General features: G+C 42.4%; 2 protein-coding genes across 5 annotated transcripts in view; one reads left to right on the top strand and one right to left on the bottom strand.

Moving 5' to 3' along the window:
- apbb2a (amyloid beta (A4) precursor protein-binding, family B, member 2a) overlaps nucleotides 1-2,672 on the top strand; it is a 38,107-nt gene extending 35,435 nt beyond the window's left edge. For all 4 annotated transcript variants that reach the window (XM_076739792.1, XM_076739791.1, XM_076739793.1 and 1 more), the window contains 2 exons: nucleotides 98-280; nucleotides 825-2,672. In XM_076739792.1, the coding sequence (XP_076595907.1) occupies nucleotides 98-280; nucleotides 825-1,001 (360 nt within the window). In that variant the 3' untranslated portion in view covers nucleotides 1,002-2,672. The remainder of the gene's footprint in view (nucleotides 1-97; nucleotides 281-824) is intronic.
- Nucleotides 2,673-3,063: 391 nt separating this feature from the next.
- Nucleotides 3,064-23,074, bottom strand: LOC143326241 (putative methyltransferase NSUN7). Its single transcript, XM_076739795.1, has 13 exons — nucleotides 22,726-23,074; nucleotides 21,278-21,653; nucleotides 16,522-16,580; nucleotides 13,706-13,836; nucleotides 13,365-13,517; nucleotides 12,486-12,669; nucleotides 11,283-11,517; nucleotides 10,473-10,619; nucleotides 9,952-10,053; nucleotides 8,429-8,564; nucleotides 7,673-7,796; nucleotides 3,869-4,118; nucleotides 3,064-3,570 (listed from the first exon to the last, which is right to left on the bottom strand). The coding sequence occupies exons 1-13, from the start codon at nucleotides 22,744-22,746 to the stop codon at nucleotides 3,182-3,184; spliced, it is 2,307 nt and encodes a 768-aa protein (XP_076595910.1). The 5' UTR covers nucleotides 22,747-23,074; the 3' UTR covers nucleotides 3,064-3,181.
- Between the last annotated feature and the right edge of the window lie 268 nt (nucleotides 23,075-23,342).

Here is a 23,342-nt window from a genome sequence, read left to right as displayed (position 1 = left end):
GGGGTATCTGATAAATAAAAGATGCGAGTGTGCTTGTCAATTAGAGAGAAGATCTAATAGAGCAGAGTTTAGAGTCTGATTCTCCTCTTGGCTGCAGGAGGAGGAAGAGGAGGTGTTGGTGGAGTGCCGTGTCCGTTTCTTGTCCTTCATGGGCGTGGGGCGGGATGTGCACACATTTGCCTTCATTATGGACACTGGGAACCAGCATTTCCAGTGCCATGTGTTCTGGTGTGATCCCAACGCAGGCAGCGTGTCTGAAGCTGTGCAGGCAGCATGTGTGGTAGGTTCATACTTTATTCTTTTGCCGTGAGATGAGATGATGTTAGAAATGTAGTTCCGTTGTGTCACTATCCTGAAGTGAATATTAAAACAAGGTTTTGCATTTAAAGGAGCAGTTTCACATTTTGAAAAATACACTTTTTTGCTTTCTTATCGAGAGTTAGATGAAAAGATTGATACTGCTCTCATATGTACAGCAAAGCGACTGCTGGTTGGCCAAGTTTAGTATAAAGACTGAAAATGGGTTTGTTTATACCGTACAAGCATAAAAATGACACATTGTGTGTTACTTTCTGACTGAGACAGACTAGCTGTTTCCAGTCTTTATGCTAAGATAAGCTAACCGGATGCTGGCAGTGGCGTCATATTTATGTATAGACATGAGAGTGACATCAGTCTTCTCATCTACCTTTCAGGATGAAAACTAATAAGTGTATTTCCCAAAATAAATCACCCACAAACTGCTGGTAACTGCCTGTTTTTGTCTCTTTTGACCCAAACCCAAGTGATAAAAACTCCTTTAACCCCGTTTTCTTCTCCTTCAGCTGCGGTACCAGAAGTGTCTGGTGGCGCGGCCGCCCTCCCAACGCGCCGGCTCCTCTTCCGCGCCCTCTCCAGACTCGGTGACACGCCGGGTGACCACCAGCGTGAAACGTGGCGTCCAGTCTCTCATAGACACTCTGAAAACCAAGAAACAGCCCTCAGAACTCCCCCAGCAATGACCGTCACCAGTGACCACAGCACCCCCCCCCTCCCCCCCACCCCCCAGCCAACGCCTGGACGCCACTCACACACTATCGCCACAACAACACGTAATCAGTACCAGCCATGGTAAACAATGATGTACATACATGTTAACACACACCACCGCAGATGAAGGAAGGAGGCGCAAACGTCCAGTACGCCTGATGATTAAAAAAAAAAAAAAGAAGAAGAAAACGTAGCGGTTTCATGAGGAATGGAAAAGCTGGTGTCACTGGTTGAACTTTGACCTTTGAACGCTGCTGTGTCCAAGTGGAAACCACCCGCTGGCCTCTTTGGCCCTTACTGTATGTGGATTTCTGGGCCAGATGGATTACTTGATCAAGCATTCTACAGACAGGATACAGGATAACCCAGAAGGAAAAGATCCAGTTTCTATTAACAGATTGATTACTCAACTTTCGTTCATGCTCTGTTCCCTTCTGTACAAACAGCCAGCAGCACAGTCAGAGCTCCTGGACTGGACGCCCGAGACGCCAAGCTACCGGAGCCTTCCAGGACAGAAAAGGTGCTGTCTTGCTGTCAGAGGATTTTGACAGGTGAATACGAAAAGCAACCGAGATCAGACAGACAAAACCTGTCAAGACGCCCCCACCCCACCAAATGGCATAGAAATGTCTTGATCCCTTCGATGTGTGACAGACAAAACATCTCAACATCTCCTGTGAGGACGAACAAAGTGATTGTAATAATGAAGTGTATGTAAATGATTGTACGTAGGAAGAGAGAATTTAGGGCACAAGACTTGTAGATATGAGGGGGAGATGGGGGGGGGGAGGGTTGGTGACAGAAAATGAGACAGACGTGGGTTTTGATTTTGCATGTTTCCTTTATGGATTAAGTTTTATGATGATGAGTTAATAAGGGTCTCAATAAGAAGAGTGGTGAACACAAAAGAAATAGATGCTCTCAGCACAAGTCATCTCCACTTGACCATGACTGAATTTACACTGGCACAAAGAATCCGGCCTCCTTCTGACCTATACCTGAATATACGGTTATTCTCTGCCCCATTCACAGAATTACAATTACGGATTGTCAGTCAAGAGTTTTTACTTTCCATTCCTGTGATGAATGAGTACATCAGCAAAAGAAAGGTAACAGTTTTTAATGTATTTTGAAGCTTTAAATTAGTTAAGATTGTAACTTTTTTTGCATACATTATAGAAGAACTGAGTGTCAGAGCTCAGGAATGTTACATTGCTTATGTTCAAACTTTACAATTTCCTCAGGAATCTTTATGCATACAGATTAATGTGGTAGCAAGAAAGTCCAGATCCAGGCTTTGACTTCGGCAGATTTGAAGTGCTTGTGGCTATATGAACTGTGGTTCAGTGTCTGCCCTGCTTGGACAGCGTGGAAAAGATCAAATCTGTGCCACACAGTAAGGGTTAACTGTATTTTCTCTTCCTCAGTAAATCCAGCCAGTCTACTCCCACTCACAAACAAAATATACCCACACACACACACACACAAATACACACACACAGCAGCAAAAAACACTTTGCTGTCACTGCTATCAAAACCTTTACACTGCTCCTTTGGCTCGGGGCCACCACCTGCACTCGACATGAACTCTGTGAATGTGGTCCAATCTTAATGAAAAAGACACACACACACACACACACACACACACACACACACAAAACAAAACAAAACAAACAAGAGAGATGCTGTAAATCATTTCAGTTCTGTTCTTCACTCATCTCTACACCATGTAATTGTAATCTGTTGTGACAATAAATGCATTACCAAAAGAAAAAGGTATTAGCTTCTCGAATATGTCCTTTCATTTTTCAGGTCAGTAGAACTCCGTCTAATAGCTATTTATCATGTGGTGACATTGAAATGACATTGGCCCGGGCCTATAAATATATGCAGTTTGATTAGATTCTGACTGTGGCAAGGTTGTTCTTTATGGTGCACCAAGACACTGTAATAATGACAAGTAATAATGACAAGTACAATGGCTCTACAAGCACTTAAATGTGACCTACATTTTCACATGTTCTATATCATTTTGCTGTTCAATAACACTGTACACATTTTGTGTTAGATTTAGATGCTACTGGCTTTATTTGGGTAAGAATTTGGCACAAAGGTTAACACTTCTTTTATATTTGAGCAGGTGCTTATGAACTCAAAACAGAGGCCTGGATTTGACCATAGCATCCTTCAGGAAACTGGATCGGGAAGGGGGCGCATTTTGAGCGGGGTCTCTCCACTTGTTGTAGCTGAAGCTGGGGCTGAATCGTGTTCGGCTGTGCTGAGGTGGGAAGAAGCTGGGGAAGTGAACGGGAGGTAGGACAAGCACCACAGGCTTCAGCACCTCTTGATGAGCTCTGCGGGGACGGACAAGCGGGGCCAGTGGGGTGGCAGGAGGAGGGGCAGGAAGTAGGGTGGGGGTGGAAGTTGTAATGTTGAAGACAGGGCTGATGCTTTTCTTGGGTGTGCTGTCTGGTTTGGAGGAAGAGAAGGAGCTGGACACAGTGTTTTTTAAGGCCTGCAAGCGCAGTGCTTTGGCTTGTCCTGAAGGACAAAAACAAAGAGATAGAGGTCAGAGGGGACCAGATTTTTGGACCAAAGGACAAAAAGCATTGAGAGCTGAACTACTTCTGTCCAAGAGAGAAGACTGATACCACTCATATTTGTGTAAATATGAAGCTACGGTTAAGGAAACGGTTAGCTTAGCTTAACTTAGCTATAGCTTCATATTTACATAAGAAGTTACACTTGAGACTTGGGACTGGTGTCATCTAACTAAGTGAATAATCATATTTACCAAAATGTCTCCTTTAATCAGCTGTATGAAGGTAATCATGCTCACCTTGAGATGACTGCTGCCTGTTACTTAATTCCAGATGACCACACAAAGCAGTACCATTGCTGCCCTTGGTCCCTTGGTTTTTGGATTGAATACTGACAGAGGCGTGAGCTTGGGATGTTTTTGTCATCCTGTTGGTATGGCCACGCTGCTCTTTTCTGGTATGCTGTTTGGAACCGATCCTGTCCAATATGCCTTTGGCATTTGCTCTGACAAGCACATCATGTGGCGCCTCTTTGACCACTGGCTCGGGCTGTTGAGAAGTGACAAAGCAATAGATTTTATTTTCTAACACGTTACCAAATAATTGTTAGGGTGAAAAATGTGTTAAAAATGTGTTGAATGACGTACCAGGTGACCTCACTGTCTAACAGGCCACCCACACACTCAAAATACAATCAAAGAAATATTGTACATTGTTATATTAAATAAGAAATCTGACAGCACACACTGAAACGTATGCTGATACAATGCTTTATCTGCCCCAAAAAGTACCTTAATCACATATCCACATTGTAAAATGTGTAAAGGGCAAAAAGAGAGGGGGTAAGAAAAAGGGACCAGAGGAGAGGACAGAGGAAATAAGGAGAGGAGAGAGCCACCATGTCCTTACTGCTGGCTTATGTCATAAATCTATATTGTTTAAGCACTAGGCAAGTTATATGATCAACATTTAATGGATACACTAAATAAAAAATACATTTGTTTACCATAGTAAAAATAAATAGAATTAATGGTCTAGTCGATGAGCAAATAAGCAATACTGGAGGAGAGGAGAGGAGAGAAGAGAGGAGAGGAGAGAGGAGAGGAGAGGAGAGGAGAGGAGAGGACAGGAGAGGAGAGGAGAAAGCCACCGTGTCCTTGCTGCTGGATGCAGGGTCACCTGCTGCCTCAGCACCAGCCCACACAGCGGCCAACTGCTCTCCTCAACGCCTGAATTATTCACAAGCACAGCGCACACTACGGGGACATGCAGCCTGTGTGCGTTTATGTGTGTACTTTGTTTTTAAGTGCTCGCTTGTACTTTAATGCAAATGCGTATATGTGTTTGTACAAGCTATCTGTAATTCTATCCAGACAGGCATATGTCCATGCATACTGTACAGTGTGCATGTGCATACGAGGAGTGTGCATTTTGTACATATGCATGAACTTAACTGTGCTGATACATACAGGTGAACATGGATCAGAAGCACAGCTGTAATGCAGTCTTTGGTGGATGCCCTGAACTTCATTGATGCTAACTCATACAGACACGGGGCGGTGAATTATTCAACAAACACTCTCCCTTGCCTCCCTTTCTTTCCCCTCACCCCTGTAAATCTCACTTCCTCTCCATCTCCTCTAACCAACTATGCTGTGTAAATCTCTTATTTCCTTCAACACTCTGCCAAACCTAAGTGCAACGGCTACCTTGGAGCTGAACCCACACTTATGTCCAAAATCTTTATATCCAATATAGCTTGGAAACCTTGTGCAAAATGAAATGAAACTCATCCTAAACAATGAGAAAAACAAAGGCAAAGTTGGAAGAGTAGAGATCTGAATCCCCTGTTGATATTGTCCAAATGTGTCCTTCAGAGGTTGGGGTCTGTCCACCTGTGATGTACTCTGCATTCTCTGGAAATCAGGCCAGAAACACATCACTTGACTATCTTTATTGTTCCCAGCTGTTTCTGTATGGCAGGCTCATAAAGAACTTTATTGGCTGCCGCTGTGACAGTTGATGTAAGCCAGACAGCATTCAAACACTTATATAATTGCTATTTTTATGGCGCTTTTCAGAGTGCCACAATAACCTTTGATTAGCTGAGTTTATTAGAGGTAGGGAGGAAAAATCCTGTTTGAGGCACCATTACAGCAGTTTGATTATCTTTTCATTTCTATCTGCGGAGGTATAAAACATGATGGATGGCCAGAGCGGAACAGACACTACAGGGCGAGAGAGCTCCGTCACACCCGGTGGGGGTAAGATGGCTTAATAACCCAGCGCTGGCATCATAAGCATGAGAGCAGATTTCATAATGTGAAGTTATGGATTATGAGGATGTGGGGAAAGCCTGGCCACACAGGCTTGATGATACACCTTTACCAACCCTGTGGATACGCTGCAACACACTGCACCTATAACCAGTTATAGCTGGGTTTACCCCCTGGTCCAGTCTCACTTAAAAACCAGCAACAAAAACAACACAGAGAGAGGGGGAGACATAGAGAGGGTCAGGTAATAGCAGACGGGAAAGAGGGTCAGTTTGGCTGAAACATAAAAACTGAAAGAGAGAGACTTTATGAAGCAATGAAAGCCTGTGAATCGGAGACAAAGTGCATCCCAATTACGAGTGTTCATGAAAGAGAATTCATCAGAGAGCTCCTCTCAGACACAGACATTGTTGAAATTGCTACAGTAAACCCAAATGGCTTCAAAGACTCTTCTGCAGTGTCTAATTTTCAAGTGTAGTTCATTAGCACCTTCATGGACATATTCTCACACAGAAAGATGGACTAGATCTGGTTTCTCTCTATTCTCCTACTTGTTTTCTGCTTTGAGTAATGAAATTTGAGACCAATTCTCTGCTGGAACTGCATGCTCAACCTCTCCCACTCCTCTAATCATTTCATCTCATCCTGCCATACCTGATTTCTATTCCTAAAGCTGATTTCTCTTTTCTCTCTCTTTTCTTTCTTTCTCTCTGACTGCTGATCAGACTCGTTCGAGACACCTGCGTCTGTGACCTAACATTCCCATTTCGTCTAGCGGCCTGACCTTGTTCCTCCTGTACTTTTTTCTGTCTCAAAGACTTGACTGACTACCTGTCACAGCCTGTGCTGCTCATTTTGAGTAGCCTGGCTCCCAGCTCACCTTCTCCTTTCTGCCCAAACAAAGGCTTTCAAAGAGCCCTGTTTCTACACTTTGCAGACAAACATGCTTCATTTTCCCAGAGGATCAATTGTTTTTGACAGATAGCAGGAGGCACAGCTTCGTCATAATTCCCACACTTGTCTTAAAGCTCACCAATCAAACTTCCACTGTGTGTATCATGAGAGAGCCAACTGTGTGATGGCTTTTCAGGGCCCAGACGGGAGGACAAGGGAGTTTCTCAACAGACAGACGGGATCAGTCAGTGTTTAACTTCAGTGTGTACTGCATGTGTGTGTATATATGAAATTATACTCAAAGATCTTTTTTCTCTGCAGCATTTTGAACACTGAACAAAGGCTCATTCACACACGCATATACCAGTAAGCCAGGAACACTCTGGTATCATACTGGGAGAGTCCATGGTCTGATGCAGGTTTAATGTTGTATCTCTCCTGTCACTGAAGACCAGACAGCTTGCCAGAGCCGGATGCTATATGAGCTAAATATGCCCCTGCTTCTCTCTCTGGCTACGCTGTCCAAAAGCAAAAATCAGCAGTGGGCTGGTGAAGGAACTTTGTGAATGAGCTACAATAGATTGTGTTAACGAAGCAAAATGATCATGCAGATAGACTATGACACCTCTGACTATGACTGCATTTTATGAGATGAAATGTTTTCCTTATTACAGTTTTCTTTTGTTTTGTGTTTTGAGGCAGCACCTCGAGAAACTGCACCTCAAACTTACTGCTGCAACACTGAGCAATGGTGGGGTCTTGTAGTCACCACTATACTTAACAAAACATTAACACGCTAAATTGAGCCTTCACTTCCACTTAAGATAAATATTATAGTGAATATTGGCAATGCACATATCATCTTTTCGGTGTCAGCTCATCAGGGTTAACCACTGCTTCGCTCTATGAGGTTTCTATTTATGTGATGCTTACCTCTCTTTTGAGAACAGCCAGAAAGCAGCCATTGCTCTTTTCTGAGGACTCCAACATGAAAAAGGGGTCTGTTTCCTCAGGGCCCTCAGCATGGTCTGGAATGCTGAATGGGGATGGACTAAGCCTGGATGAAACACACATACACAAACAAAATTACAGTATACAAAAGAACACATAAAGGCAGCTGCTAAAAATAGAGCTTAAAACAAGACACTTTAACAAAGTAAGTAAGTGCACATAAATCCAGCAGTTATCTCGGAAAAGTCAGTGGGATCCATACCAGCATGCTCTGCATTTTATTTATGGGCCTGAGGCACGGCCAGCACACCAGGCCAGCTCACTGCACTCAGGACTCAAGACTACAGGAATGGTAAACTTCAACACGTCTTAAGTTCTTCAAACCACACATACACTCACACAGACACACACATAGACTCACACAGAAACAAACAAAAAAAGGAAACGGAAAAAATATAAAGTACGTCAGTGCAAAGGCAAGCTGTCTGAAAATCTTTCTTTCTGCCCTTTTCACAGCATTTAGAGACGTCAAATGGCACCTTTGATTATATTTTCACTGAATCTCCCTCAGTTCCTGCCTGAGGTGTGCTGAGACTTTGACAGAAGCCCGTCTGAAGGGAGACAGACAAACAACCCAGCAGGCTGACAGACAGTAAGGCAAACAGACACAGAAAGACGATGACAGAGACAGATCCAGAGCGTGCACCAAGGCTCTGAGGTACAGACACCGAGGCTGACCTGAAGTTGGCTTGTTTCGGATCCCCCTCATGCTCTGACTGGACCTTGGCTTGCTCCAAAGCTCTGCTCACCACCACCTCATTCTCCTCTGGATATGACGAACAGGTAGAGTATACCACTGCCAAAACCTTAGGGACTATACAAAAAAGGTATGCATTGTATCAACATATTACATGTACTGTAAGTAAATATAGATAAAACTTAACCTCTGTGTGTTTAAAATATATTGCACATTCAAATATGAAAAAATAAGTAAATCTGTAATACAAAAACATTCAAATAAAGCTGCTTCATTGAAATGAGACCACACTCCTAACAACAAACTCATTTCATTTTCAATTAAAGCAGGAGGACAGACGAGCACACACACATTCAAAAGTTTTTTCCTCGCATTTTATGACAATTAAGTTAGATTATTCAAACTGAACTGTCTTCCTCATCAAGCGCTCCCTTTGAAGAAATGTGTTCTTGAATATTAATTTCTTCTCTGTTTACGTACGTACATGGCTCATCTTCTGCAACTGCTGCTGGCTTGTAGATTTGTGAAGCTATCTGCCATTTGATTTCCTTCATTTGAGCTTTGATTTCTTTCTTGTTCTCTAATCATACCCCGACAGAAACAATTAACACCGAGCTGATAACTAATAAAACCTGCTCGGATGCGGCAAATCGGCTCCAAGCAAATGGGAACAGTTGTTTGTAGGGAAGATGAACTGAGGCAAGGAGACGAGAGGACTGAGGCATGAGATGACCTGTTCTACGATAAACCCACCTCACAGCTGGGACTTCAAGTGCTATGGAGGTGTGAGCATTTGTTTATGCGTGTGCCTATGTAGAGACACTGCAATGAGATCACTCAACCAAGCGAAGGCACTTGATACACACCCAACATTAATTAGCAGTCCCATTAGAAAGTATCTACACTAGCGAAAATGTAGACGAGGGTCGATCAATGGCTGTGTGATTAGAGGAGCTGGTTCTCAATGCCCCTGACAGAGAGACTCCACCTGCTCGATGAACATGACCCAGACCAGCACAGAGAGAAGAGCGCTGAACAATACAAGATGGACTGTGGCTAATGAGTGCAGCTCATGGATGCTGATTAACATGCCACTGAACGGATTAAAATACAACACACAAAACTCAACTGAGCGGAAAAGCACTGACTGCAGAACAGAGCTGTATACAATAGAATATGATGGGACTTAACAAAGTAGGTCCCCCTGAATGTTTGCACTACAAAACAGAATCACTAATCACTTGTTTAAACCATGCAAGGAATGCTGCAGCAGACTGCGGCTGACCGGAGCACAGCGACATTAGCATTCCCAATTAAGACTCAGACAATCTCCCAGGGACAACACAGGCTTCAGCCTAATGGCACACGAGATTAGATAATTAGGAAGTATAAGCTTCATTGTGTCAGAGAGGTGAGAGAGGCTACGTGCTCCAGACTGAGCTCGTATGGTGTGTGTCTGAGTGTGTGCATGTCAGCAGGAGAGCAGGTGGTTCGACACACTCACACTTCAAGGCGTGATCAATATCCTTCCTCTGCTGAGCTACCAGAGTCTCCAGTTTGCTCTGGGCTATAGAGCCCTGGGACAAGTCCTGCAGCAGGTCAGTGTCTGAAAAACAGGCATTTCAAAAGAATGTAGTCTCGATTTTATTAACTGATCTGAGTGCGCTGCGTGTAAGTATGAGTTATGTACAAGCAACTGTAACATCAATGACATCCACATAAGGTTAGGAAGTGCAGCCAATGAGAGGATTGTGGATCATCAACAATTATCAAGAATATTTAAAACTAGATGAAGCATATCAATAAAATGCATTAAATGGAAATTGTTATTTACTGTGATGCTCTTCATCTTCTGTTAAACACAGAAAATCAATTAATGAAGTAAAAAAAAAGTGTGACAGTTGTTCAAATGAAATTATTCTATTTTTTATTTATGGATTAAATCACTGCTTATCAATGAATGCTGCTGCTATTTCTGAAATCTACTCCTTATGGCACTGCTGTAGTACATAGATCCATACGCACCTCCATTCTCTTGCAGTATGAATTCGACCGGGTTACTGACTGCGGACACAGAACACTTGGGGGTCAACAGGATGACACGCACCCTCTGAAGTCGCTTGTCACCACGCTTGTCCAAAGACTGGAAGTCCTCTGGTATCAGCTTCACATCTGAGCAGAATGCACATAGAATTTAAGGAGAAACACAAATTTGCTCAATGCTTTAAGTCTGTTTACAATGCCCTGCTATATTTCTTTGGAGAAAAATATATTGCCTGAGGGCATCTTTTGCAATTATAAAAATGTCAGCTTTGTTACATGCGCTAAATTGTTTCCCCTAATGACTGGCTGCAAAGGCAGCATATAATATTTTTCATACAGCTCGGAATCCAGTTTCGTGTCTGTCGATAAGAGCCTCTGAGAATATGTTGACAATGACAACTACAAATTTTTCTACCATTTTTTGTTCTGGTTGTTAAATAAATACTCTAAATCTCTGATGAAAATGGTCATCTCATGCAAAAGTCTGTCAACATTTGACAAGATTAAGTCACTTCACTTAACCATAATAGGCCATTTGCAAAAAAAAAAGTCAGTTTGAAAAAATAATGGATCAGCATGACAAGGCCAACAAGAAATATTCAGTTTCTTGCTTCCTTTTCATTAAATTAAAAGACACATGAAAACAAAGGCAGACTGTGGAGTCGTGAAGACAAAGACAATAACAGAGTGCTGTTTTCTCTGCTTCCATCTCTTTCTGTCTATGTCCTCTCTTGTTCCGCTCACACAAACAAACAGGCACTGCACTCATGAACACATCCATTTTATGCCTACTCTTGCAGCCCATGGCGGCGATGACCTGCTGTAGTTCCTCCCTCTGACCGCTTGTACGGTCACCAACACAAACGTAGACTGTGGGCTGGTTGTTGCCGTTGGCTTCATGTTTCCCCGCAATTAGGGAGGCAGTGTGGGAGACACTGAAGCCAGAGAAACAGCCCACCATAAGAACATCTCCTTCCTCTGGTAGCAAGGAGCACACTGCATTTGGTCCCAGGCTGCAAAATTTATCCTGCAGACACATTGAGTAAAAGTGTGAGTTTGATAAAAGAGACTGACACAACTCAAACTAAGATTTCTAGAATCAGGTTTCTGCAGAGTAGAAACAATCTACAAACGGATGAGACACAAACTAGGATTAGAGAAAGTAGGAGAAAAAGTTGCACTGTATGGGAGCAGTAAATAGAAATGAGGCGCGAGTAGATGAGAGAGGAGAGAGAGTTTGGAGCAGCTGTTGCAAAGCAGGTACTGGGGGGAGGCAAGAGGAGGAGAGGGAGCAAAAGAGGAGTACAGAGACAGAACGCGAGTGCAGTCGGATTACAACAGAAATGTCCTTCAATCAATGGGGTCCCTTCTGGAAATAGTGCTGAACGCATCCCTGAGGAACCACTGAGCTGGCTTGAGTTTCTGTACTTAGTATCCAGATCACAGCGTTTGTTGGGAAAGACAAACCAGGGAGGAGAAGAACAAGGACATTGAAGAGACAAAAGAATAGTGGACAGAAAGTGTGACAGAAGCTCATAAAATGGAGAGAGGAGGAGGTGATTAATTAGGCAGTGGTGTTGAATAGTTGATTAAATTTGGCTGCAAAATCAGATTTAATTGTGTTGTGGTGCAGCGTGCTGCTTACAGTTTGTATGTCAGCTTGACTTTAATGGAGAAGAAATTAAATGATTAAACCGCTCTCCCCCTCCCCGACCGGAGGATTCTTTATGGCTCCAAGTGAAGTGTGAGTGGAAGTGATGTGAAATATTTGTATCTGGGAAAACTAATCTTAGTTGGCATAAGGGATTTCAGTCTTATGATCAATTTGAGCAAGTCCATTACCAAAGTGAAATCATAAATATCGAGAAAGACTGATGGAGCTGAACAGATTTCCACAGCTATGAGAAAGTCTCTAGGGAGAAGGCTGCTGTTGTCAGAAACCTTCTCTCTCTCTCTCTCTCTCTCTCTCTCTCTCTCTCTCTGTGCAGCTTGTACCTGGATGATGAGTTTGTGGTCGCTCGGCAGCTTGGTGGAGTACAGCTGAGCCTTCAGCTGAGCAGGGAGCACCAGTATATCCCCACAGTGGAGATCCTGGCAGAAGGTCTGGCCCTCCAGCTGTCCAATTGATTTAACCTGTGAGAAGCCCGCACTCTTGAGCACACGTTGGACCTCATCAAGGCTAAAGGAGGGGAGGGGGGCAAAAGACCAGATTCGAGGAGGCCCAAGAGAAAGGATGAGGGAGGCAGGGAGGGAGGGAAGAAGGTAAGAGGAAGAAAGTGGAAGACTGTAATCATAGATAATAATAGTGCGTAGAATCACGATGTGGCCTTTTACAAGACGCTTATAGTAAAATGTGCTATAAAAGCCACTCAGGTACACTCATGCGCGCGCGCACACACACACACACACACACACACACACACACACACACACACACACACACACGTTCACACGCCACTCGTCCCAACAGGTGACCTTTACAGTCCCAGTGCTTGCTGAGGGTTGTTGCTGATTGAATCTGTCCAAGGCAGCAGGATTTACACCTAACTGAATCAGCCTGTCGGGGCGTGTGCCAGAACACACATTAACACACACACACACACACATACAATGGCACATAGACACACACATACATACACACACACACACACATACACATGGTGGTTTAATTGGATGTCAGCTGGGCACCTGGCCCATAAAGCATTGGGCAGCACCCCAAGTTAAAGGTCTGTGTGTGACGGCTTGCTCACACTCTGTACTGTATATGCTTACAGCACATTCCTGTGTTTAAGTACAGGTGTGCATGTTTAGGTGCATGTCATCTGCTTCCAACTGTGTCAATGAGTGCTGTATGTTTCTGTGTGCACAGCTGACCTGCTCTTTAGCGTGTTGACCCATGCGTAAAGCGGAAGGCTACTTGATCTCTCCTGCTTCATCTTCACACTCTCCGGCAGGATACACTCAATGGACAAGAGATCATGTTTGATCCTGCAGCGGGCCAGAGAGGCTGCCAGCTTGGTTTTAAACCTTCGTATAACACAAAAGAAAAAAAAAGAAAGAAAAGAAAAAAAAGAAAAAAAGAAAAAGAAAAAAAAAAGAAAAGAAAAAGATTTTTATGTTTCTTCCTAAGTTTCTACTCCCTTGTATAATTCCACTCAAAGTTTGGGGTCTTTCTTCTTTTTGTCACATTTTCTCTGTTATTTTTCTTTGCTTACCTGAGGAGGTAGCTCTCTACATCTCTAACTTGTTGTATGATCTCATCCTCGCCTCGGCGTTCCCGTGGGATGAACTTTCTATCCTGGAAGTCATACAGCATGACGGCAACAAGGCTCATCTGATCATCTGGCTAGAGCATAAGAACAAACAGTACAGTTAATTGGTGACTTCTGTTTTAACAAGAGAACAATGGGAAAAGGAGGAAAACGAAGAGGCTGCACGCCTAATAGACAAAATTCTCTCTTTTTTAATAACATGACTGAGACAAGCTTTTCTTTGGTGAATTCCACCTCAAAGGTTAGCTGCATATGGTTCATATCTGGAATGCACACATGCACCAAACCAAGACAACACAACCTGACGTTTGCAAATACTGGACTGGTGATTGCTCTATTTTGGTTGCCTAATGAGGGGTAGAGTGCAGTGAAACAATTTATCTGTATTGATTTAGAAATTAATTGTCCACTTTGCAGAAAATGATACAGACACAGTAGCTCAAGGATGTCCTGCCATGACCCCACTGCTGCCACTTAATAAACCATTGGAGGACACCTGAGTTATATCTCTACCTCTCCTCCTCTATTATAATCTCCATCCCTTCAACTCTCTACCTTCTCTTTTTCTTTCCATACCTTTGTCTCTCTCTCTCTCTCTCTCTCTCTCTCTACCTTTCTGTCCCTAAGGGTGGGAGGGCACCAGCCGCATTAGTGGCAGATGGTGTTCCACAGCAGCAACAGCTTGCAGCATCCTCAATACTGGGCTAATGGGCCGAGAAGCTGAAATGCTACAAGGGTTTATGCTGCAGCCAAGGAATTAGCCAACACTTATTATTCATTCCAGAGGATTTAATTTCATTTTTGGAAAGGTCGCTTTCAGAGGCAGGTTGTGGCACTCCACTTCTCCTCTCTCATCTCTCAAGTTCCACTTGGCCTTTACCAAGGTTAAACCCCTGGGTGTGGGAAAATTCCCAGACATTAAGTTGCCTGGCAACAGCGTCCCATGGTGGGAAAATGGCCTACAGTAAAAATGCTTGTGACGTAAGACATTGGCTTGGTTTCACTTTACTTTGACTACTTTTCAATTTTATCACGTAACCCTAAACTGGATCTGAAAACAATGTTAGTGTCACTGCTAAGCTGCTAAATGCTAGATGCTAAACTTGGCCAATGGCAAAATTCAATTGTATTATGAGACTATGAGGCACTAATAATAATTCTCAGTTTGATATATGTTGATCTTTAACATCGGACAGAGCAAACTGCTATGTGAACTTTCAAATAGAAGTTAGATGTAATTTCATGTGGCTCACTCTACATGGGCCTTGGACCTACTGCACCTTAAATGTGCCAGCGTGCCTAATATGTCTGCCTCACATCTATACTGTCCCAATGCTTTTTCCATCCTCCACAGAATTTACACTCCATTCTCTCTCTCCACTGTGATCAAATGTGCCTACGGCTCTTTCAGCACACAAGTCTATCTATATCTTCATTTTTCATTCTTATTTTTTCCCCCAACACCCTCATGTACCTCCCTTTTTCCAGTCTGCCTATTCCCTCTCACCCACCTCTTTTTCCTCACTCTGTCAAGGTTGAACTTTATAGATGCCAGCAGTGTAAAAGGAGGTGAGAGTGAGTTCTGAAGACTGTCTCATTGTGTCTGGGCTTTATTGTGTCGCCAGAGGGATGCAGAGTAACGACCTGCCTCTGACACATAAGGAAACCCATTCATTTCACCGGGGGTCATATTTCATGAGGCTACCATGTGTGTGTGCTGTATGTGTGTGTCAGTGTAGTGATTGCTTTGCAAACCCACAATCATGTGTATTAGTGTCTGTATATACAGTACACAGTATCCCTCACTGAAGTCGACATTGTTCGTCTATAATCTTTATACTCCGTGACAGCTCTGTTTTCTGTTTACACATACACCACCTCATGCTTTCATTACTCTCCTTCTCTACCTGCTCTGTGTGCTCTGTGCATGTTTTATCACCATCCAGACTGTTAGAGAAAATGCTAGAGCAGCCCTCCTGTTTCCACAGCTTCTTTTTATGTGGAGTGTTAAAAGTAGGGCAAAAGTACATGCCAATCTCCTCCAGAGGATACCTCTTCATTTAAGTAGCACCATCTAACAGCCGCAGGTTCACGGCTGTGCTGGGAATCTTTCTTACTACGACTACGCAGCATATTCTTAGTATCACTGCTAACATTCAGCACACCGGCTCTAGGACAAATGTAGGATAGACACAGTGCAGAATACACCCAGACATCACATCGACAGACACTGCCCCTGGCTTGTTACGGCATTTTGATATCATCCCTAATTAATGGGGTGTTTTGCTTGAGAAAAGCAATAAAGGAAAAGCCACAGTCTGCCACATAGCACCTTTTACATGTGTTACTCCGAAGGGAGCAATTGTCATTGATTAGAGTAGGGAATATAAAAGAAAAGAGGTGCATTGTGAGTTGATGAAAGGAGCGTTTCAGAGTAATACATCAATTTTGCTGTTCCTGACGTCTAGAGAACAGAACAAAGACGATGTGGAGAATGAACGGCAGCACATGAATATTGGAGAGCACTGAGCACTGTCAAAGGATTGTGAGCAAATGAGTTTAGGAGAGCAGCACAAGGCAAACAAGGCGATAGGGAATAGCCTGGTAACCTCCAAATCTTAAGTGTAACTATCATTATTTGGGATTTTCAGCAGCAAACTAAAAGTGACAGATATCACTCTCTGTCATGTAATAACACTGTTTATTTCTCTTAAACCACTGTTGTACTAAAATATACTGCTCCTGTGGAAGTCACTTACCATTGTCTGACTTAGGTAAAAGCAGCTTTCAATCATGATGTCCTCCAGCAGTTCTTGATCTGTGCAGAAAAAGCAAAACAAGGTTAGGTAGAATGATGGAAATGTAGTAATGAAGATTTCCATCACTAATTATGTGTCTGTGTGATAATGATGCATATTAGTGCCATCTTTTATATCAGTGTCTAATTATCCCTAGAAACCAATCCTGACTCTTTCATTTCGAGCATGAGATAGAGGCACAAGAAATTACTCCTATCCACTAAATAGTAAAATATATGCTACGAAGGACAAATCCATGAGAAGATGTCTTGAAAAAAGAGAGAAAAAAGATTAAAACAAGGAGCAAGAGAGGCACCTAGAGGCACCCCAAATGATCGTGATTTAATTTGAAATGAAAATTCAATTAAATTGGTGGGGTGGGGGGTGGGGGGGTAGTTTCCCATGATTAAACGCTTATTTGGTGCTTAATTAGGGTTAATCTGATCTTGCCTAATTCCTTTCATTTATTGTGTCTTTGGTGAGTGGGTGTGTGTAATCAGAGGACTAATGACATGAATGACATCTGAAGTAGCTACAGGTTACATTAAACATGATTAGTGAAACCAAATGTAACAAAAACACATGTATTTAATGCCAGACTGGACTGTGTTCGTGTGGATCTTGTTCTTTATTTTATTAAATACCCATTACCTGCTAATGACGTAATGGTGACTAGATGGACAAACTTTATTTATTATTTCACACTTTTATATTACACAGATACAGATACTTATCATAAAACTTAAATTGGGTCTGTTTTTCCTTTTTTTCCAAGGCTATACAACTGAACTGTACTTGACCTTCATTGGGTTATAGAGTTTTTTAATCCCCAAACCCTGCCTGTTATATCATGAAGGCAGCAACTTTCTCTATAGCCTACAGGATGCTTTCTCTATGAAATATACATTAAAAAAAAACAAAAAAACACAGAGACTTATCCCTTCCATTCCCATCTGTGAACAGTGGGCTCTCCATTTCAATGTGAGGGAGACGGAGATCCAGTTTATCGTATTAGGATTAAAGAACAGCTGCTTCCAAAGCCACTCTGCAGGTACAGTGTTTGCTCACTGCACACACTGGAAATGGGGAAAAAAGGCTCATTTCTTTATGGTGGACATGTTTCTGGTGAGGTTGGAAAAAGCCTCTTTACGCTACAGCAGAGGAGTAAATAACAGGTGGAAATTAGCTAAGCATAAAAAACCATGGCTTTAATGTTAACGTGCGTGTAGCATGTGTCGACCACACGTGCAGTTGCTTTCTTGGGTAATTCTTATTCTTGAAAGATGCACCTTTTAAGCTGCAGATAGGAAGTAAGCCCAGGACAGAGCCCATCCACTGCAACACCATGGAAACCACACACACTGCTGTTAACTTATCACAGCATCACAAATCATGCCAAACTGTACTCTGTCTCAGCCAAATACACACTGGGCAGATAATATGTAGTGCAGGACAATATCTGCATGGAATTACATTCACATGTAGTACACAAACACACTGCCAGGCACACAAATTAATTTTTGCATGTAATAGAGTTTATCTTTCATTGAGGTAACAAATGCACATCATCAGCAGTGGTCTAATTTACAGCATTTGCAGGTCAATGGGGGTTACAATAGTGGCTATTCCTGCAAAAAGCCTTACAGATAAGCCCTGAGGAGATAACCATTCAGTGCACACAGAGCAGCACAGATACCAGAGGGAGCCATGATGGTTTGGTTTGTAGAGGTCATCGTCTTGCACATGCTATAAATCACACACAGCAGGTTGAGTAAAACACAGAGAAAATTCAGCTATAAATCACTTACAGTAGACATCTTTCCACAGCCGGATTTAACTTGTGGGACAAGACAGAATTTCTCAAATCACTCCTGACTCTGGAAGTTGACATGCAAAGAAATGGCTTGAACTCACTCTAACAAGAAATTATTCCTACACCAGCAGGAGGCACTAGTCATCTCAGGCCTTCATCCAAGTATTACACAACGAGCAGTGACTGATGGTGACTTGAGTCAAACAAATCCTTCGTGAAAGAGCCAGACCTGAATGCAGGCTCCTCGTCTCTTCAGTCAGGTTTTTGTTTCACAATCTTCCACATCATTTCACACAATTGCACATGAATCATACAGAGGACCAACCAAAAACGGTATGTGCCTTAAGTTAAGCAGCCACCTTTGGACTAACGGCAAATCTATCTTACATATATACATATACTAACCACCTGCACATTTTAATATTTGCTGAGGCATGGTGCTGCTATGATCGTGGTCAAGGACAAAAAAAGACAGTCTTTTTCTCTCTCATCTCTAAATCCAGCTCAACACAAAGTGGTCTAAAGAACCTTTCTAGTTGCACAGCAGCCACAGTCATCTGACAAGGGCGTCTGGCAGTGCAGTTGGACAGTGTGGACAATGAGCCAGAAATACTCAGAGGAGTAGCCAGTGGAAAGAAAGAGGGAAAGCAGAAAAGAAGGAGGAAAATGGGACACAGCTCTAATGGCCAGAGACAAGGTCAACAAAATTTTCACAAGTAAAAATTACTTTACATTGTTAAACATCTGCCCGACCCTCAAGCGCTGAGAACACAAAGCATGAGTGAACAAGAAATGAAACCTTGACAACATAAACTGCCTCTAGGTTAGCGATCAGTCACTCCGATGTGAAAAGGCTTTTTAAAGAGACGGGAGAGGTCAAAGAAACTGAAAAGCCCTAAAGACGGCCCCAAGAGACACAATGAAGTGAAGGAGGACAGGCAGAAAAGGGAAGGCAAGAAAGGACTTGACTGCTAATATTTGTAATTAGGCGACTTCAGCTTCGTCTTTGTCGAAATGTCAAATCTAAACCAGAGTGAACATCATCACCAACTCTCGCTCCATATTTTAGTACTGACGGACAATCACAGCAGTGTCCTCAGCCACCGATACGGAGCTTACTGAGCGACTTTTTTTGTTTTAACCAGATAAGGGTTATAATCACAAGATCAATACCAGAGCTCATTGGCATTTTGCTCTGTGTGGATTTCGCTGCAGAAGCATTTCTTCCTTAGGTTAACAACTGACCTCAGCTCAATTTTGGATCAGTCATTCCAAGGCAGTGCACGAATCATGTGTCTTGTGTCTGTATGTGTGTGTGCGTGTGTGTGCGTGTGTGAGAGTGTGTGTGTGACTGCCAGCATAGGCGTGTGTCACAAGCAAATCAATTTCTGCACCAAAAGTCAGGCTGTTCGTAGGAGGAAGAGGAAAGATTAACATTGGCTTCAAGGCTGTGTCGTTTCTGCTGCACCCAATTTCACCAAACAGCCAGCACGAGTGAAGCTAACATGTGAGCAAAATACATATGTGATCAACAATCATGTCTCCACAGCAGGAGTAAAGTTTCATCACTGAGCACCAAGCTGCTCTTCTTCTGCAACGATGATGTACTGTCAATTTGTTTCTTTGGAAATTGGTTTCACCTCAGACGCTGGAAAACTCTTCTACTTCTTTTTCCGCTTAAACTATGGTTCATATGAAAAAACATAAAGATCAGGAATCTCTGTTATAGTATCCCACCAGCTGAAATTCTATGAATGAACTAATAATGGAAATGTCAGACATGGGGGATGGGACCTGTAGAGAGAAATGTATTAATGTGGCACTGATAAGACAGATAATATCTGTCTTTAAAATAAACTCTGAACAAAAAGTGGATTAAATTCAACAAGAAATGCACTATATTGCAGTTGTTCTAAGCTCAAGCAGGCCACTTTTCCCTCTCAATGCAGCTCATGCACAAATTTAATAGGTTTTCATGTGCCAGCAGTAATAGCACATTTCTCATCCTAGTCAGCGTGCACAGGAATCCTCTTGCAGAGAGAAAAAAATGGGTGATTTATTAAAAAAAAAAATGGCTTAGCAATAAGACCTCTGAATTCTCACTTATTACCCTTGGTAATCAAGTCGATTTCACCTTGTAATGTAAGTGCTACGACCGACAGCTGTAAAACTAATATAGGTTACTGCAACAAGGTGCTGGGGCTTGTGATGATGGATATTTTGAGGTGATCTGCATTAATTGTGGGACATGAAGCCCGAGGCCTATCCAAGTTCAGTGGATGGATAGTTAGACAGAACAAAATCATTCATGGCTACGAGGGTGTTCCTGTGCTACCCTGACCTCTCCTTCCACTGAGAACACATTAAATCGATTCAAGCCATCTTCCTGCACTGACAGTCCGCTCACCTCCCCTCCCTTATCACCATGGTGATTACACAGGCCTGTGACTTCGGTCACCCAGACCCCACCCTAATCCCAGATAACAGATTATGGGCCAGATTGATTTGTAGCATCACACAGAATTCCCCCTGGTCATTCAAGCATTTTTTCCCTTTCTATTTGCCCTTCATCAGTCTATCTATATCCAATTCTATCTGTCAATTAACTTCCCCAGGGCTATTCATTCTCATTTCAAATGCCTGTTTGTTTGCCTGGAATCAAATAGGTTTTACCTGCAGTTTAATGTACCTGAAATGAATCAAAATAGGGGTTGTTGAACACCCTTTGCTGATGTCCTCTCTCACCAAAAACACACAACATAAATGTATAAATTGTGTGGATTTCTACATACATACAAGGCTGTCGGAAAAAAAGAAAGCAGGGAAGGTAAAATGGAAAAACAGTAACAGAAGAAGTTCAAGAAATCAAACCAATGTCACTGAACCAGTCACTTACACACTCACATTTAAGTGTATTGAAGGCCAGCTCATAAGATGTACGTTGCATGACCTCATCTTTGACTTCAGGTAATGGGAGCCCTCTCTCTTTGCCATAATTCACCAAACGGTGGGCAGCAGGCTTCTCCAGGTGGTTATTCTGGAAGATGACTGACGCCAGCAGATAAACCCTGTCTGGAAAGCCCAGCTGACCTTGGCTGGTAGTCTGGAGCTCTGGAGAAATGGCAGTGATGTCGGCGGGGTCACCAAGAGGAGTCTGACCCTTGCTGCTTGCAATCTGGGCGGCAGCTTTTTTTGTCTTGCATGTAGAAGAGCAACTGGGACGCAGTCCAATATTTTTATTTTTCACCATCTTCTTAGAGTTGTGTTTTCTCTCTGACACCTCAAAACACAGCATAAAATTGTTATTTTGAGGACTTAAATAATACATAAACAAATCACTCACACAGAAGATTTTAATTGAGATACTCAAAATAAAATTACTGACTTCACTTTACTCCACCCATGTAAGTCTTTATAGGCTCACACTGCAAAAAAAAATCATCTCTCAATAACAAGAAAAAAAGCAGTAAGATGGGAGAAACCTTATATAAAATAAGCAAAATTATCTGCCGAGAGAACAGGGAAATTTCACCTGCCAAGGTTTTTAAAACAAGTAAGACAAGACAAAGCAGTTATGTACTTGTCAGTGTTGATGAAACAGATTTATAAGTTTCAATTAATAAGTTACTCAGAACCAGTAAAAAGTTCTCAGTAAGAAGCTGTAATATCTTATTAAGAGAATTAAGAACAAAAAAGCTTGAATCAAGTGAAATGCTCTTACATAAAAACTGCCTAGTAAGAAGATATATCTTGTTAGAGAAAAAACAGGTACATATTGCCTTGATTTAAGATTTTTCATCTTACTTATATTTCACTTTTTGCAGTGCATTAGGTTAAATAAGTCATTTGTGAATAAAGGTCCCGAAATATTATTGCAAAATGTTCATCCAAATAAGTAACGTTACACATTACCATGATGTAGAACGCATAATTTTCAAATTTTATTTTAGTATATTTTTTATACGTTATATATTTGCTTTGTTTCATTTAATATAGGTTAGTTTACCAGGTTGCAGGAAAATTGACTCACGTGAGCTAATGAGCTAACATTAACCACTTTAGCAAACACTGTGAGCTAGCTTTAGTAAATTAATAAATTAGCGTAGCTAAAAATACAACGGACTAACGTTAAGTTCTGAGGCACATAAACCTACAGTCAACTGAATAAAACTGAGTGTTTTGAAATAAGTGAAATTAGCTATCGGTAACTAACGTGGCGTCGGGTAAAGTCAAGATACGCTGTCGGAATAATTGGTTAAAGTTAGCTAACTACCGCACTGATTTAACCAAGATGGCGATACTGCCTGTTAGCAGCGAGAAACTAGAAAATAATTCGGTGTCATACACGTTACCTTATGAGAAGAGTGCCCCATTCTCCCTCCTGAAAACACTGTGTTCGTATCCAGGACTCTTCATCCTCACTGGTGCAGGTATGTGGTTAACCAGTGCGCCTGTTAGCCGCTCTGTTAGCCTTCACTCCTCGCAGATTTCACTGCCAATAAATTCCGCACGTTATAAATCTGGCTCTGTTACTGATGTTCACTGCGAGCCCTGCTCATACCCTGGAGTCTTTATCGTTGTAACAAGGCCTTTGGGCTTTTAGGTAAAAAGGCTGTGTCTCCACTCGAAAACAAACTTTCTAAATATCTGTAAACACTGCTGAGCACTTTGGATTAGCGTGCCTGTATCACCATGGCAACCGCATGCTAATTTCAAGGTCCTGTTCTTCACGGATGAAGAATTAATCTCCTTAACGCTGGATGTCCTCTGTCTATCTAGAACAGTGCGGGCTTGTTAAAGTTTTACAGGGCATTATGTCAAACGAAAGCTAATGACAACACTGGTGGACAGTGACACATAATCTAAATCAGCCGCAAATGGCTGCAGCTGCTGTTTTCAAAGCCAGGGTCCCCTGATGGAAGCTTCAGCCAAGCGCAGTGCCGCTGGTAGCGCGCAGTTATGGGTCCTG

Source organism: Chaetodon auriga, chromosome 9 (assembly GCF_051107435.1).
Source record: "Chaetodon auriga isolate fChaAug3 chromosome 9, fChaAug3.hap1, whole genome shotgun sequence".
NCBI classification, from domain to species: domain Eukaryota; kingdom Metazoa; phylum Chordata; class Actinopteri; order Chaetodontiformes; family Chaetodontidae; genus Chaetodon; species Chaetodon auriga.
Note: the sequence above shows the minus strand (reverse complement) of the source record. Positions and strands in the feature narration are given on the sequence as shown.

Coding starts and splice junctions, on each gene's coding strand:
- LOC143326241 (XM_076739795.1), bottom strand. CDS start 22,746: ATGGGGCACTCTTCTCATAAG. Junction 10,620..11,282: donor CGCCGCCATGGGCTGCAAGA/GTAGGCATAAAA, acceptor CATTCTGCTCAG/ATGTGAAGCTGATACCAGAG. Junction 3,571..3,868: donor CAGGCAGCAGTCATCTCAAG/GTGAGCATGATT, acceptor TTTGTCCTTCAG/GACAAGCCAAAGCACTGCGC.